At 41.0% G+C, this 15,140-nt stretch overlaps 2 protein-coding genes across 2 annotated transcripts; one reads left to right on the plus strand and one right to left on the minus strand.

Annotated features, from left to right (window-relative positions):
• Positions 1 to 443: 443 nt before the first annotated feature.
• jkamp (jnk1/mapk8 associated membrane protein) lies at positions 444 to 8,452 on the plus strand. Its single transcript, XM_062397089.1, has 7 exons — positions 444 to 561; positions 1,129 to 1,208; positions 3,293 to 3,447; positions 4,584 to 4,790; positions 5,430 to 5,611; positions 6,067 to 6,143; positions 6,806 to 8,452. Exons 1-7 carry the CDS (start codon positions 558 to 560, stop codon positions 7,022 to 7,024), a joined length of 924 nt encoding a protein of 307 aa, XP_062253073.1. The 5' UTR covers positions 444 to 557; the 3' UTR covers positions 7,025 to 8,452.
• A 421-nt stretch (positions 8,453 to 8,873) lies between these two features.
• On the minus strand, positions 8,874 to 13,850 carry fam241a (family with sequence similarity 241 member A). The gene is made up of 2 exons (XM_062397090.1): positions 13,627 to 13,850; positions 8,874 to 12,162 (listed from the first exon to the last, which is right to left on the minus strand). The coding sequence occupies exons 1-2, from the start codon at positions 13,759 to 13,761 to the stop codon at positions 11,866 to 11,868; spliced, it is 432 nt and encodes a 143-aa protein (XP_062253074.1). The 5' UTR covers positions 13,762 to 13,850; the 3' UTR covers positions 8,874 to 11,865.
• Between the last annotated feature and the right edge of the window lie 1,290 nt (positions 13,851 to 15,140).

Raw genomic sequence — 15,140 nt, forward strand, 5'->3', positions numbered from 1 at the left:
GTCTGCCGCAGGATGATGTGCGCCGCAGGATAATGTGCTGGTCGTTGAGGACAGTAACTGCAGAACGATACGTGCTTTCACGTCACAAACCTCTGAGAAAAATAAAATCAATAACAACTCCCCAAATATATTTTTATATATTTTATATACCTTACACTTAAGTATTGCATGCACTTATTTTTTGAATATATTACCTGACTTTTTAACTCTCCATTAACAGGTCCTGTTGTGATGTGGAAAATAAACGTTAGAACTAATTCTCGCTTGTTGTTCTTTGTTATTGTGGAAATAGATTCATAGAGTTCACAACATATCATTATGCAATTAAACCGAAATCGGACCACTTCAAGTTGAAAGTAATAACACCCCAGTACGACAGGTGGCGCTGTGCACTTTATGATCACTATTTGCAACATAAATAAAAAAAAAGGGGTCCTGTTTGTGTTGCATGTATTTTCGTCCACATCCGGTTTAGTAATGGGTGTATCGCAAGAGCGACAGAAAACAGTTTAGCAGCACCGAGGGGAGGATATAGTGTTAGTCTTCATCGGTCCAAAATGTGTAAGTAAGACTTGACTTTAATGTGAGATTAGTTCTCCTCTTAGAAGTCTTTCACCGCACGTATTAGTAACGGGTTTGCCCCACTAGCTACCTGTCAACCAGCTAGCTAACTCCATCCCACTGCTCTGTGCTGTGCCCGAACGCTTCATTAGGTAATGTCTCTGTACTGGAATAAAGACACTATTGTGTTCAAACAGTGGTTAAACAGTGACTAGTAAAATGCAATTGTGTCCTAGTGGCGGAAGTGTGGTTCAGTTATCCTGGTTGTTTTGGTTTCGAGCTAAGATGACGTTTCTCTCCAGAAAGCTCACAGTGTGAAATACTGTTTCATAGATATCACCTGTATTTACTGAAAGTAACAAAACGAGAGACGCACATCTCCCCCTCTGTCCGACACAATGTGATTTCTGTCAGATACGTAACACATCTCCACGTTAGCTACCAGACATGAATATTGACTAACGTTAATGAATGAACAAATTTGTGTTCATACCTAAAAACCTATAACAAAGTGCTTGTGCTGTCAAAGTGTTTGCTGCTGATTCAGTTGTGTGTCTGTGCCTACAGCTGTGTTCATGAGCTCAACGTGTCCAGGCCTGTACTGTGGCAGGATGACGGTCAATGGATCAGTGGAGGGAGAGTGTGGTGTGAGTATTAAACACCATATCTACGTCTGACTGCTATGTTGTCCTGCTATGGGGAGAGCGTGGCCTAGGGGATAGAGTCAGGTATTCTGCAACAAGAAGGTTGCTGATTCGAATCCTGCTCTTTCCCATCTGCATGCCTAAGTGTCCTTGGCAAGATACTGAACCCCTAAATGGCCCCTCATAAATGTTGAGTGTAATAAAATTGTAAGTCGCTTTGGACAAAAGCGTCAGCTAAATGACATGTAATGTAGTGTAATGTTGTGTCTGTCTATGGGACATTGTCCATCATCCATCAGTGCTATGAAAGAGATGTGCTACGACCCAGTTTAGACCTGATATTAACATTCGTCCTGAGGGACTTGATCAAAAGCATTACTTTCAGGTCTGAACGCAGCCTAATGGGTTTTTCCTACATAGAGAATTGTGAGGCGATGCCTACATCAAATGTCATGTTACCTCCCGGCGGAACTCTAGTAAAGTGGAAGCTGATTATGGGGATCATACTTGTCTCAGGCCAAATTCATCACTGTAAGCAGTTGATTACTATAAAATAATTGTATAGCTTCTGTATAATAGTCCCAGAACTTGAGCGGAAGGTAACCAGCCACATAAACACACACACACACACTGACTCCTCTGCTATAAATATATATATATATATATATATATCTATGTAGACAGCTAAGGACACACATACACAGTCAGTCAGTCATCGGACATTCTCAGACTGGGTAAAAACAACCGAATTTGTAAATTTAGTCAATGTCTGCGCTCGGTTTGCAGAGTGAATGATAGAAGGACAGAGACAAGCAGTAAATTACTGAAAGAGCATAACATCTGCTCCCTGGGCACTTTCCAATACAGTTTATAGCTACCCACTGCTCCCTGTGGTCACTGCCCTTGTATGTGTTGTGTTCCGTGTGCTGTGTCTACCTATGGATGGGTTAAAAGCAGAGGTGAAATTTCCCCATTTCATGTAGCATGTGTGTGTGCATGATTGATAGAGGACAATAATAAAAAAAGGTATCTTAATAAGAATCAAAATGAACTCTGTAAGTGGAGCTAGTGGGTCTGTACATATCTCCTTGGGTCCATGCCCCGGGCCTGGTTCACCAACCTGGTTCAGCCTCTCCTGACCCCTCTCTCTCCCCCTTGAACTGCTCATACCACATGACATTTTTTTGTTCAGCACTATTACACGTATTTAACTCAAATGGTTTATATATCTTTACACTGAACCTCATCAGTTACTCAAATTTGTTGCATATTATATTGAAATAATTTACAATACTTTAATAGTAAAGAATGTGCATTGAAAATTAAACCTGTATGTCAATTGCATGTAGCCCATACACGACAAGTAGTCATTCTTATAATTGTATTAATTATAATCAATCATTACAGGGCACCATCTCTATATCGGTAACCAAACTGTAAATCTCAGATTTGTTTTCCCCTAAAAGTGTGGGGACAACATTCATGGGCTGGACAGCGAAGGCAATTCAAATACCAACAGGAACCAGCTGTTATCATAGCAAGGATGCACAGATATTCACAAAATGCATCTGTTCATACGAAACGATTTTTTAAATCCCCAATCACTTTTACCCTTAGTTAACAAAGAGCAGTAATCCAACTACAGCCACATCAAGCAACCATGAGCACAAGCGTCAATCTACTAAACAAGCAAGCATCAGGTCATGTGGGCGACAGTGTCTCACACTAGCTCAAGATGGCTGATTAAACTATGAGAAAAGAGATTGAGAAAAAAAAAGGAGTTGATGGCGTTGCCCCTGCTACCACGCTATCTCTGCACCAAGGGGATTTGTGAATACATGCACATGTGTACTGTGTGGGTTAGCAAATAGAGGAGAGAGATGCATGCAAAGCAATCCCAGTCACTGTGGTGAGACACATTCATTTCATTTAAGTCCTATTTTACCAGACAGTGCCACAGCAGGCCTGGTGAACATCTTGTAACTGGGGAAATCACAATTCATATGCTTTACTTATGGTGAGTGCATAAGCATCCAATGATGTGGGGGTGCACAGTTCTAATCTCAGCTGTCTGTGTGTCCTGCCAGGTGTGTCCTCGTGGAGAGCGGTCCAACCTTCAGAAGGTATGTGAACGCTGCGCTGAGTCGCCTGATCTCTATGACTGGCTCTATCTGGGATTCATGGCCATGTTGCCTCTGGTGCTGCATTGGTTCTTCATCGAGTGGTACTCTGGAAAAAAGAGGTGGGCTCACGCACAATATGACACACACACAAACACACACACACATTGACTATAATCTCAGTTCACAATAACACACATGACCATTCACGTTCACTGGGCATGTAAACTTCTCTGCATTTGTTTGCTTAGTTGCACAAAATATGTAAAATGAGGAACTGCAATGAAGAAAGGTAAGAGTAGGGATTGCTTATTAGTCATTATCCATGTTGCCTGAACCCATTTGTTTTCTTTAGAAAAAGGTTCACATGAGTCAGAAAGGTCACCCTGTGACTGATGACCCAATCTGGAAGTGAACTTTGGTGTCTATGATTTTAAAAGTGATTTATAAGCACTTCAGAACTCCAGAGTAGGGTGGAGGTCAGAAATTGCAAAAAGGGTTTTGATTTAAAACAAAGCACATCAGTGTGGAAGTAGCCTGGATGTGTGTGAGCAGCGACAGTGTCATTTGTTATTTTTGTAGTTTTAAGACGGAAGCAAACTCCTTCATTTTAAATAAAGTGATCAGTCTATGATAATACGCTGTATATTATATTTCATTGCCTCAACCCTCAGAGACCCGGTTTCGATTCCGACCCGCAGCCATATATGCATGTCCTACCTCATTCTCTCTCTGTCCCCCCTTTACAGCTAAATCTCAATCCTATCCATTAAAGGCAGTAAAAAGCCTCCAAAATATATATATATAAAAAAAAAAGAATCCGTCATCTTACTTCTACCTTAACCTCATTAACTTCATATTTTTACGCCAATTTAAATCCATCTTCATTTTTTGATTAAATATACTTGATAAACTATATTATATAGCATTAATCAGTGAGGTTATTTTGGATAATTGCAGAAAGAAGTAGTTTTCTCTTATTGATGAAATCACTTAAATCACTGTTGTGGCTTTGTTTTGTGATTCTGCGGCATCTTTTCTCACCACAGCCGTAACACACGGGCCAAACCATAACCTCATACAGAAGACTGTGTTTACAGTGGGGCTGAGTTAAAATTGAGCTTACTGCTGCTCTACTTCTTCCGAAAGATCTCATTTACTTTGTTCTTTTTGTTCCTGGAATACTTACTCTGAATATCTTTTGCTTGAAGTCTGTGGTGTGAAACTTAGTTGTGTGTTTGTGTTGTTGTGTGTTTAGTTCCAGCGCTCTTCTACAGCACATCACAGCCATGTTGGAGTGCAGCGTGTCGGCCGTGGTCACACTGCTGGTCACCGATCCGGTGGGAATACTCAGTATCCGCTCCTGTGGTGTCCAGATGCTGTCAGACTGGTACACCATGCTATACAACCCCAGCCCAGACTACATCAACACCATACACTGCACCCAGGAGGCTGTCTACCCACTGTAAGTGCTGATTCTGGGTTGCTTTAAAAAACGTGTTTATGATGCATTTGAAAACAGACAATGGAACATATAAACAAATAGATGGCAGCAAGGAGAAGTCTTTGAAACAGTATTTACATGTTGCCAAGTAAATTAACCCTCTAAATCTGATGACTCTCATGCTGGCCGCAGGAGATTGTTGTTGTCATATTGTTCGCTTGTGATGACGTCATTACGTTACGTTATGTACTGTGATAATTGTTGTTACCATGGGCGGTGGTGCCAGGGAATTTCTGTCATCTGCCTGTCGGGAATCATAATAACACATGATTTATAGATAGTTCTTCTTGCAGTTTTTTTAAATAATTTGGTGGAACATTTTTGTTCATTTATTTAAACAAAGTACGAACTCTGTGGCAGACTATAGAGCTTATAAACGTAGCCACTCAAGTCAAAGTATTTTATACCTTTAACAACATCTTGCAGGATATGTATCTTGTTTGTCCTGTATTGTGTGACATGTATGTTATACCAATAATCAACTTATAATTGATAATTCAGGGGAAACTCAGTGTTGTCACCAACTTTGGCAGCATCAGCATCTTTTGAGACCATAACATAACTTTGTGTAATTACTGCTTTCTGGTTTTCTGTCCCCAGTTACACTATTGTGTTGATCTACTATGCATTCTGCCTGGTTCTGATGATGCTGCTGCGCCCTCTGCTGGTGAAGAAGATAGCTTGTGGTCTGGGTAAATCTGACCGCTTCAAAAGCATCTACGCTGCTCTCTACTTCTTCCCCATCCTGACAGTGCTACAGGCCGTAGGAGGAGGGCTACTCTGTGAGTTAATATTTCAGCCTGAACTACAGTTGGAGAGTTGTCATTTTTCATGTGCTTGGGACCATTACACAGCTGTTAAAAAATTGCAGGTTATGGTGTTATTTATTGTCATGCACTGGTCGGTTTTGAGATTTTGGGTTATTTTGCTTAAAATATCTCAATCAGACCAGTGATAGAAAACATGTTAGGTTGTCTTTTATTTCAATTTGCCTATTTGCATGTTTAGATTTAACTCTATATACAATACATGCATTATCTTAAAGGTGGTTTTCTCGAAATAAGTTTGTTGTTACGCTCTGAGAATGTGTAATAGAACTAAATATTTGTGTTGTAAGTGATCAACTGGAAGTTTGGGGATATCTATTTGCAAAAAATTTGAAACCCTTGCACATGTATTGTCTCACCTAAAATAATAACTAGTTGTGTAGGTTGACGTTTGTGTGTGTTTTTTTCAGATTATGCGTTTCCTTACATCATGCTGGTGCTGTCTCTGGTTACACTCGCTGTTTACATGTCTGCCACTGAGATACAGGTAACAACAATCACTGCACATGCATGTTAGTCATATGTAGTAGTCATATCTTACTCGTATGCAGTAACATTTAAAGTGTCGCCACACCTTTAAATTGAACTGAAAGTTTGTGCCTCCTCTAAAGTGGGCTTTCTGTGTTAGTCTGCTAGCCACAACGTCTGTTTCCTTTTTTTCAAGACCTAAAACGTTATTTTTGTGTATCAGTGGTAGAAGTGGACTTTCACAGTCTGTGTAATTGAACACTGCACACAACTTCAAGTGAAATCTAACGTCACAGATCTCAGTTAGTCAACGCTCTAAAGACGCTGAGCAACAGACACTTGTTAAATTTCCGGTGTAATTAGTAACAAGTTCTCACAAGTTTAATACCTGTGGGAAGATTTCAACACCGTGGCATCCTTACTCTCAAGCATAGGTGCTTATACTTAATACTGGAGTGAGTGAGACTTTTCAGTACAAATACGTCTGGCATTTTATTTAATTTACTTTTGTGTCACTGCATCATATTATTTCTCATTAAACATTGTTAAAGTTTCTGACTTTCTAAATTCTAGGCCTTACAAACACTGTCAGACTCATAGAGCACTTGATGAGTGTCTATTGGAAGCTGATCTCAGTGTTTTTGGTCCTAACCTCTTTCCTCTGTTCATCCCCCATCACAGTCTTTCAAACACCTGGTTGCTAAGAAGAAGCGTCTGGTCGTCTTGTTCAGCCACTGGCTGCTCCACGCGTATGGCATCATCTCCATCTCCCGACTGGACAAGCTGGAGCAGGACCTGCCGCTGTTGGCCCTGGTGCCCGGCCCCGCCCTGTTTTACATCCTCACGGCAAAGTTCACCGAGCCCAGCCGCATCCTCTCTGAGGGCGGCAACGGCCACTGAGCTGCGGCCATTAGAAGTCTGATAGAAATGGCAGACATCAGTGTGTTTGTCATTATTAATCCAGTGTGTTTTAATTGTCTCATTTAGTTTTACAAATGAAATCTATTCCGTGTAGAATGATTGAGACTGCAAATGCTCCCAGTGGAGAAGCAGCAACCAGTCACCATTTATAGTTGAACTTTGTTGAAGAGCAGAAAACTTGATTTATTATCAAGTTCACGTCCTGTTTTCTCACTCACATGTCTTATATCCGTCTGACATCATCCCAAAGTGTCCTGAGAGGTGGTTTTTTTTAGCACTTTATTCAATGTTGTACATATTTTTTGTAAAACACAGTACATCTAAATGTAGAGTGAAGGTGGCCTTGTATCTCAGACCTCCTCTAGGCCTCATGTATATACCAAAGTGCAATAGAAGTTTGCCTCAGCCAGGAAACACTGAGTCTCATTGAACCATCACATTATGGTGACAGAGCTGAGCATCTTTTCCTCTCATAACAACATCCCTGAACATCTTTGAAAAGTCCTCCATTACTCTTCAAATGAAAATGACATGATAGTGCTTGATTTGCACAAGACAAATGTATAAAGGTTGTTTTTCTAGACTAATGTTACTTTGCTTAGTTTGAATTGACTGTATAATTTATCAGTTTGTCTTGATCAAAACAAGCCCATTAAGAAGTCTGGACAGAAATAGAAATTGATACATTCCAGCTTCAGAGGGCTGTGATTGGACTATAAAAGGAGCTGAGCCCCACCCTCGGTCTTACAAGTGGAAGAAGCTGCTGGACCATAAATGACAGCGATATGTTAGAAATCGGTTAAGTTCTTTTGCTCAGGTGCTGCGAAAAGACTTGGCTGCAGCAGACTCTTATAATAAAACAAACCCTGAGGTCACTTAAGAGTAGTAGGAGCTACATCTTAGTGTTTTTTTTTTCAAAGCTTGTTAGGGATGTATTTAATGAACAAACATTACAAAGTTCAAGAGGCACACACTTCTGTTAGTTGAGGGGGGTTGTATTTAAGTGAACTTGGTTGTAGCTGTGTATAGAAGCACCTGCCTGTGTTTCTGTGTTTACTTTGTCCTTTTGTACTGAACCAAGCTGTGATTCTTCAAATGGTCTTCATTGGGTTGAAGTTGAAGCTGCTTATGTTGTGTATATGTATATGATTGTAAATATGAGTGCTTGTAATTATCAGTATATTTGTGTTCAGTGGGATCTGCTTCATGCACACAAGCACCATTTGCAAAGAAATGTTTGGCGGTAATAATAAAGTCAGAATTTTCACTGACAACATGTCTGTTGAGTGAACCCTGTACTCAGGGACTTATGACTCACCTTTATGACTCTCATAAACACATACCCTCTGTCAGGGAGGTGTTTATTCACATCAGACTGGAGACATGTCTCCTGCAAATCTAATCCAGCTCCATTCAACACAATACGAAGAGCACACATGTTGCGGCAAGAAAAACCATGTGCCCATTAAACTTAGTCATTCAAATAGCGGCATGGTGGAGTTCATTCAAATATAATACAAATTAAGTTTACTTGTACATATTCACAAACCACAGTTTTCCTTATATGGCTTATCATTCAGTGCAAGGTGCAACATCCTTAACCCTTGATTAGGGCGAAGAACGACTACCAAAGAACCAAGGGGGAGGAAAGGCAGAGCCCTCAGGGAGAGTCACGTGAGCAATCCCTCTCCCAGGACAGACACAAGTGCCTGTCAGTGTTTTATTACAATTGACAAACGGCTAGTTATGAAAGCAGCATGGCTGTGGGAACGGCCTTGGATCACATGACTCTATGCAATATGCAATAATCACACAGTGACACCCAAAGAACATTTTTAGGAACGCTCACTTTTAATCATACAAAGTGCAAAACACTTAAATTCCACATTTCTTTAGCACATTAAACTCTCAATACAGATGCCTTATAAACAAATAATTATGATAAAAATAATGATTTTTCTAGGTAGGGCAGATGCAGCATGAGCGAGTAGTAATGCTTCCCCCATGCTCAGCAGTTACATTTAGAATCAGTGAGATGACTACAGTGTGTGATCACTTCACATGGACGCCTGGACATTTTAAGATGTTAACACAATATACAAAAACAACAGAAGAGTGAAATGTGATTAACGGTAAAAAAAACTACCTGAGACTATCATTACAATTAAAGGTCCAACCCTACTAACATCCAGCTCCATGTGTTCCCACACTGTTACATATTTAATGTCCTTGTTTCACAATTCATCTACATTCGTACTCAGCCATTAATAGTGAACAGTTTTGGGGAGAAATGATGTGTCAAATATTTTTAAGATATGCTTAATGTGAATGCATTTAATCTGCGCAGAGCAGTAAAGTGTTGACTCCTCGTGGTGACTTCAGCAGATCTTGTTGAGGGAACTTGTGCACTTGCTTATGGCTCATAAACAATAGTTGTCATGTTAGCAACTCTGGAGGCAAGCATGACTTAAAGAACAATCATCCATCCAGCAACACGTCCCACAGAACACTAAACATTTGGGTTGGTCTTTCTGTGACTGGATGTTGGAGAGGAGGCTCAGACTGATTGTCAAACTCTAGATTCAGGAGGAACAGTTCACATTCCATCCTGACCGTTGAACACTTGACCAGCTCTTTACCCTTTAGGAGTGCTAAGGGGATTATGGGAGTTTGATCATCCAGACAACATGTGTTTGGTAAACTTGCAGGAGGCAAGTTTACGGCCGTGTAACCCAGGTGACCCTGTGGGGGGCACTGCAGGAGTCTGGGCTTGACGGTAAATGTCTCTTCTAGTCCATTCAGACCACTCAGAGGACTTAACTCATTGAGCTACATTCACCTACTGACACACACATTCATGCAGTAAATCTATACTTATTCATCCCACAACCACATTGATGGCAATTTGAGGTTCATCATCTTGCCCAGGGCATTTGAAAAGGCATTCAGGGTTCTATTCTCATGGAAAAGAATGCATTTAGTTTTTATTCAAATCCATTTCTGTTTGCTTAATTGCAGGAAATATTGTCACTGCGCCAGGCTCATGGTTCCAAAGGTGTGCATTTATAGTCTCTTAAAGGCATAGTTCACCTAAAAGACCTGCAACGCTGTTTACCCCTGAAAATCCAAAAGGGTTTTGGGTAAACTACTCTTTTAAGAAATGGGTGTGTTTTGGGAGGAATATTCAACAAACCAATTAGAGCACCCGCTCCCAATCCCTTTATAGGCCAGGTGAGCTGGCTCCTTGATGGATTCATATTATGATGGTGAACATTTCTCTGCAGATAAAAGAGATCATGCATATGCGTGGGTATGCGTGTGTTTGTGTGTGTGTGGGTATGTGTGTGTGTGTGCAACAAGCTGAATGTGCACTAGTTGTGCATCTGCTTTTGTAAAAGCCTATCCCTCTCTGATAATGAGCATTCAAATAAAAGTGAAATTCTGCACCACTGTCTCTTCCCACTGCCTCAAGATATCATGCACCAAAAATGACCACACCTCATTTTAAGACCAGCACACCCATGGGTGCTTGAATGGTGGTGAGCACATTTGCATTTCACTCAGCACTGCCCTGTTCCAGGTAGTTAGGGCCCTTAGAGTTAATCCCCCTTAAATAAAGCAGACTGATAGGTCGAGTTAACCTAAATGTCATGCAGACTAAAAAAACATATTGCATATACACAGCATTTTGCAATGTAACCATAGCCCTAAGAAACATCCAGGGTGATATGCTTATCTTGACATCATCAGTTTATCTGACCAGCTCGATGCAAACATTAACACTGTAAAGTCCCTCAGCTGAACACTAGTGAGACTAACTGGAAGACAAAGCAAACTGTACGTTAATGTAAGTTTTACCCAGTATAAAAATGTACTCTGTCAATCCACAGAATTTTTTGATCTGTTGTTGAACACATTTCCAAAACAAATCTCAGTTTTAAGTTTGATCCATTTTACCAATTTCAAACCTTTCCATGACTTTGAGAAAGGCCTATTTACATTCTTCACACTTCTGCCTACTCCCTTGAGAAGACTTCTGCTTGTATCTATTTGACATGTGCAGTTTCAGGGCAATAAGAATAGTTCCACTTTTCCATTCATCAGAATACACTGTGCATACATAGCACAAGTAAGATTGGACCACAGGCCAATTATTTCTTCCCCAGTGATTGCTGGGCCAGAAGATATTCAAAAGTTATTTCAAGAGATGACTTTGTGACAGACTGTTAGAGAGCGCTTGGAGAACGCAGTAAACCATTTACAGCAAAAAAGGTTTCGCAAGAACATATTATGCATTCTGTGTCAGCTTACTTCCAGACACCGTTTCTGACGCTTAGTGATTGAAGTCATATTACTGCTGTGCCTGCACGCCACATTCACAGTGTATGACAGAAAAGAGTGAGACTCCACACAGATGTGTGCAGCTTGATCTCCTGAGCACAGGCACTCTTGGCCTCTGACTCAAACAGAAACAAAGCATTTCCCCCCAATGTGTTTCCGTTCCTTTAAATCACAGGATCGATACCATTATGTCACGTCAGCAGCGGCAGCAGGACAGCTCGCCTGCTTTCTACTGAGGCTGGAGACGCTCCAGACGAGACAATCCTGAAGAATCCTGACTCAACAAGCTTTACAGTATTTCCAGAAAGCAGCTAAGGTCTGTCTGTCTCTATCACTACAGAGCAGTATAGCCCTCTCCACAGCCCCCCCCCCTAAAAACCATAGAGCCACCTAATATTCCGTCATGACATCCATTGCTATTACAGTCCTGCATGTGTAAGTATTAACCAAAGAAAACAGCAGCCTATCATCGGCTCTCATTACTTCTGGATGTAGATGATGATGATGCACAGAGTTCCCACCAGTCCCAGGGCCTGAATACCCAGGAACCAGAGCAGCAGCCAGAAGAACACAATCAATACCGGCTCCACTATCTTGTCTCCAAAGTACATCTGGCTGAAGCCCATCGCTCGCAGGCACTTGTTGAGCATCCCAAACAAAGTCCCCATCCGCTCACAGTCATCCAGCAGAGGCTCTCTGGTGGTGGGGTCTTCCACATGGGGCCACCCGGCACTGGGATCATTGGGTGGTCCAGGTTGGGTCTCGCTGCCATCGGCCTGTGGTGACAAAGTTACAGATATGAACAGAGCTGCTCCTTCACACTGTAACTCCTTTAGACCAGATGTTTTCCCTCTGCTCATAGGACTTTATTTCCCCCACAAGTAAAAAATAACCAACTTTGCATCAGAATGAATCATGTTAAGAGAATTTGAAGCTAAATTCCTCTTTAGATTCGGGGGGGCACTTCTTTATTTATATTTACTCATCAGTTTAAATTTGAATGGGTTATTGGGATTGTGACTACTTTGAGTCTCAAATAGGTGCTAGCTTTCAGTAGGGAGTAAAATTCTAATGCTATGTCACTGTCCCATGAAAAATAAGTGTCCGTTGACAGGAAATATCTTCTCAAATCCTACTCTGACGCATTGCACTTGCAGCTTTCTCAACAACGAATATCACCACAAACAAAAATCGTCATCCCACATCAATCTGAAACTCTTACAGGAAAAGGAGTTTAAATTTATAAACTAAAACTTTGAAGTTTCATTTCAGGGAAGGCAAACTCACATGAATTACTCTTATGTCAAATAGAGTGACGGTGATTTTAATCATACGTTATATCATACATGTCATGAGTCCCGATACAATTTGCTTAATGGTTGGCCAATGACAAGTAAAGAAAGTATAAGTCAGATGATTCCAAAAAAGATTCTCGAGTTGCACCAAATCAGTCAAAAGTTAACAAATACATTTCCAGCCAAGATCTGGATGTTGCTTGGTGTAAATCTGAACTTCTATTATGGTCACATTGGGGACATGACCTTTGACCTCCATGGGTCATTAAAGCTCTAGTCCTGGTGGAAAGGAGTCAGTGTTGACCTTTAACATTCGCCTGTCAACAGACTGAAGCTGATGAAATACTCTCTGTGAGCTTCCCACTGACTTTGTTCAGATTCTCTCTGAGCTCATGATGAGAATCTGTCACATGATGTTTTCCCTTGTTATGATGAACATGTCAGAGTTAGCACTGAGACAGCAGCTCATCTTAAGCTGCTGAGCTGCCCTATAACCAAACACACGCCCAACAGACCAGGAAATGATAAGTTCATTACATGAAAAGTAGTTTTCCCTTCACGTGGAGTTAACTACTGTATGACATTGTGTGTATTAAACCAGACAGCTCTTATTTACCGAGGAGGAACTTACATGAGTCTCATAAACATCCCGATTTCTATATTTGATCATGTTAACGATGTATGTGCACGAGTCACGTTCTTTAAGTGCTGTGCCGCTTGTTTTAGAACCTTTGTTTATTTAAAAGTCAGATTTCTGAATGGAGCTTGGCTGATGCGCTGGTGTTGCTAGTTTTAACAGGAGCTTCACTGGAATGATGAGAAGCACGATCACAGATCGTCTGTGAGCGGAGCTACGACACAGCGCGACCCCCGTGACACCTGCTCCCCAAGGTCCCACGGTAGGACGACACGGTTAGCATGAGATCCGCTGAGGAGCTGCTTTACCCGGTGACGCTGGAGGTGTGGGGCGGTCTGTCGTGGAGCAGCGTGTCCGCCTCCTCTCCGGTTCAGCGCCGGGGGCTCCTCACGTCCATGTCGGTTAAAAACATGCCGGTCTGTGACAGGCGGTGCAGCGGACATTTTCCACTGCGGTAGAGCCAGGCTTCACTCCGGAACACAGGCAGGGCCAGTCAGCTTTATTTAGCGCTGCTTGTCTCTACTGAGCATTACGGTAAGGCTGAAGAACAGATTTCAAAATAAAACCAACTTCCGTCGGACGTGACTTCCCCACCCTGTTATTCATCAAGTTTGTCCGTCAGCCAAAAACAACTAAATGAAGAATATGCGTAAATATACAAAATTTGAAATATCACTTAAAAAATACCAGCCACTGTATATCCGTTCAAATTGAGATCCAGAGTAATTGATCTAAATCGATATAGAGCGACTTGCTCACCGATCACTACAATATATTTATTAAACCATTTGACTGTTGAGCAGACTGTCGTTTTCTTTTTCCTAGTGCCTGATATGAAAATAACTTGTGTCAGCCATGGATGATGTCAGCAATGATGAATTCTACGGGGAGCTTCAGCGCTTCCTTATTTGATCTTATAGGATAAACTGGACTCTACTTTATAGCTGCTTTCAGACAGGCAGTTAACGCTCCAGTTTCCGTATTTACTCGAGAGGATGAAAGAATCAAAAAAATCCATAAATATAAAATGTACTTACTCGCAGCCACATCTGTCCAGTCAACAGTAACGTTGAAGAAGAAGCACATTGAGCTTACAGTTCACATCATTGCAACAAAATACAACATCAAAAACATGATGTTTCTCCTTGACACATTCCTTGACCCCATGACATTTCCATCCAGGTCAAAGAATAGCGCAACAGAGCATTAATCCGGCCTACGGTATTGTGCTACAGTTATATATTGTTGTTATCAGTCCAGTGTCCAGTGACAATACTACATGTATTATTCCTGTTGGCAATTCTATATTGCTAATATGTGTTTGTTATTATTTTGTTCCAGCTGAGTCGTTTGTAAGTGTCTCTCATTATCATATATCAAGTAACAAAAAACACAATTAGTCCACAGTCTGGTTTATTGCAGATGTCCTTCAGTTTCAATTTGGAGGATTTCCAGCGAGATCCAGTGAAGAATTTAATTTGTTTTCTACTTCTTTTCCCACTCCATCTTCTTTCTGTGGATGTCTTTCTATCAGGTCTTCATTCCATAACAATTCTTCTACTGTTTATGATTTGATGTGTGGGATTTTATGTTGTGTTTTAATTCTTGACATTGCTGTTTTTATTTGTTTAGTAATCCGTGTTTGGCAAAATGATTCACTATTCAATGTCTAGTAGGAGTTGGTATCCTCAACAACTGTACCTGTGATTTCATGATTGTCTGTCTTACCTTTTCAAAGTCACAACACATACAACATATTACCCATATCAGCCTATAAGGTAATGATCTCTCAAAATGACATTATTGGTCAGTTTCTAGGAAT

The sequence above is a fragment of the Platichthys flesus genome, chromosome 10, assembly GCF_949316205.1.
Source record: "Platichthys flesus chromosome 10, fPlaFle2.1, whole genome shotgun sequence".
NCBI classification, from domain to species: domain Eukaryota; kingdom Metazoa; phylum Chordata; class Actinopteri; order Pleuronectiformes; family Pleuronectidae; genus Platichthys; species Platichthys flesus.

Excerpts from the sequence above, each read along its gene's own strand:
- jkamp (XM_062397089.1), top strand. Across the intron at positions 3,448-4,583 it reads TGGTACTCTGGAAAAAAGAG|TTCCAGCGCTCTTCTACAGC; the intron begins GTGGGCTCACGC and ends TTGTGTGTTTAG. Across the intron at positions 6,144-6,805 it reads TGTCTGCCACTGAGATACAG|TCTTTCAAACACCTGGTTGC; the intron begins GTAACAACAATC and ends CCCCCATCACAG.
- fam241a (XM_062397090.1), bottom strand. The coding sequence starts at position 13,761 with ATGTCCGCTGCACCGCCTGTCACAGACCGGCATGTTTTTAACCGACAT. Across the intron at positions 12,163-13,626 it reads CACACCTCCAGCGTCACCGG|GCCGATGGCAGCGAGACCCA; the intron begins GTAAAGCAGCTC and ends TTGTCACCACAG.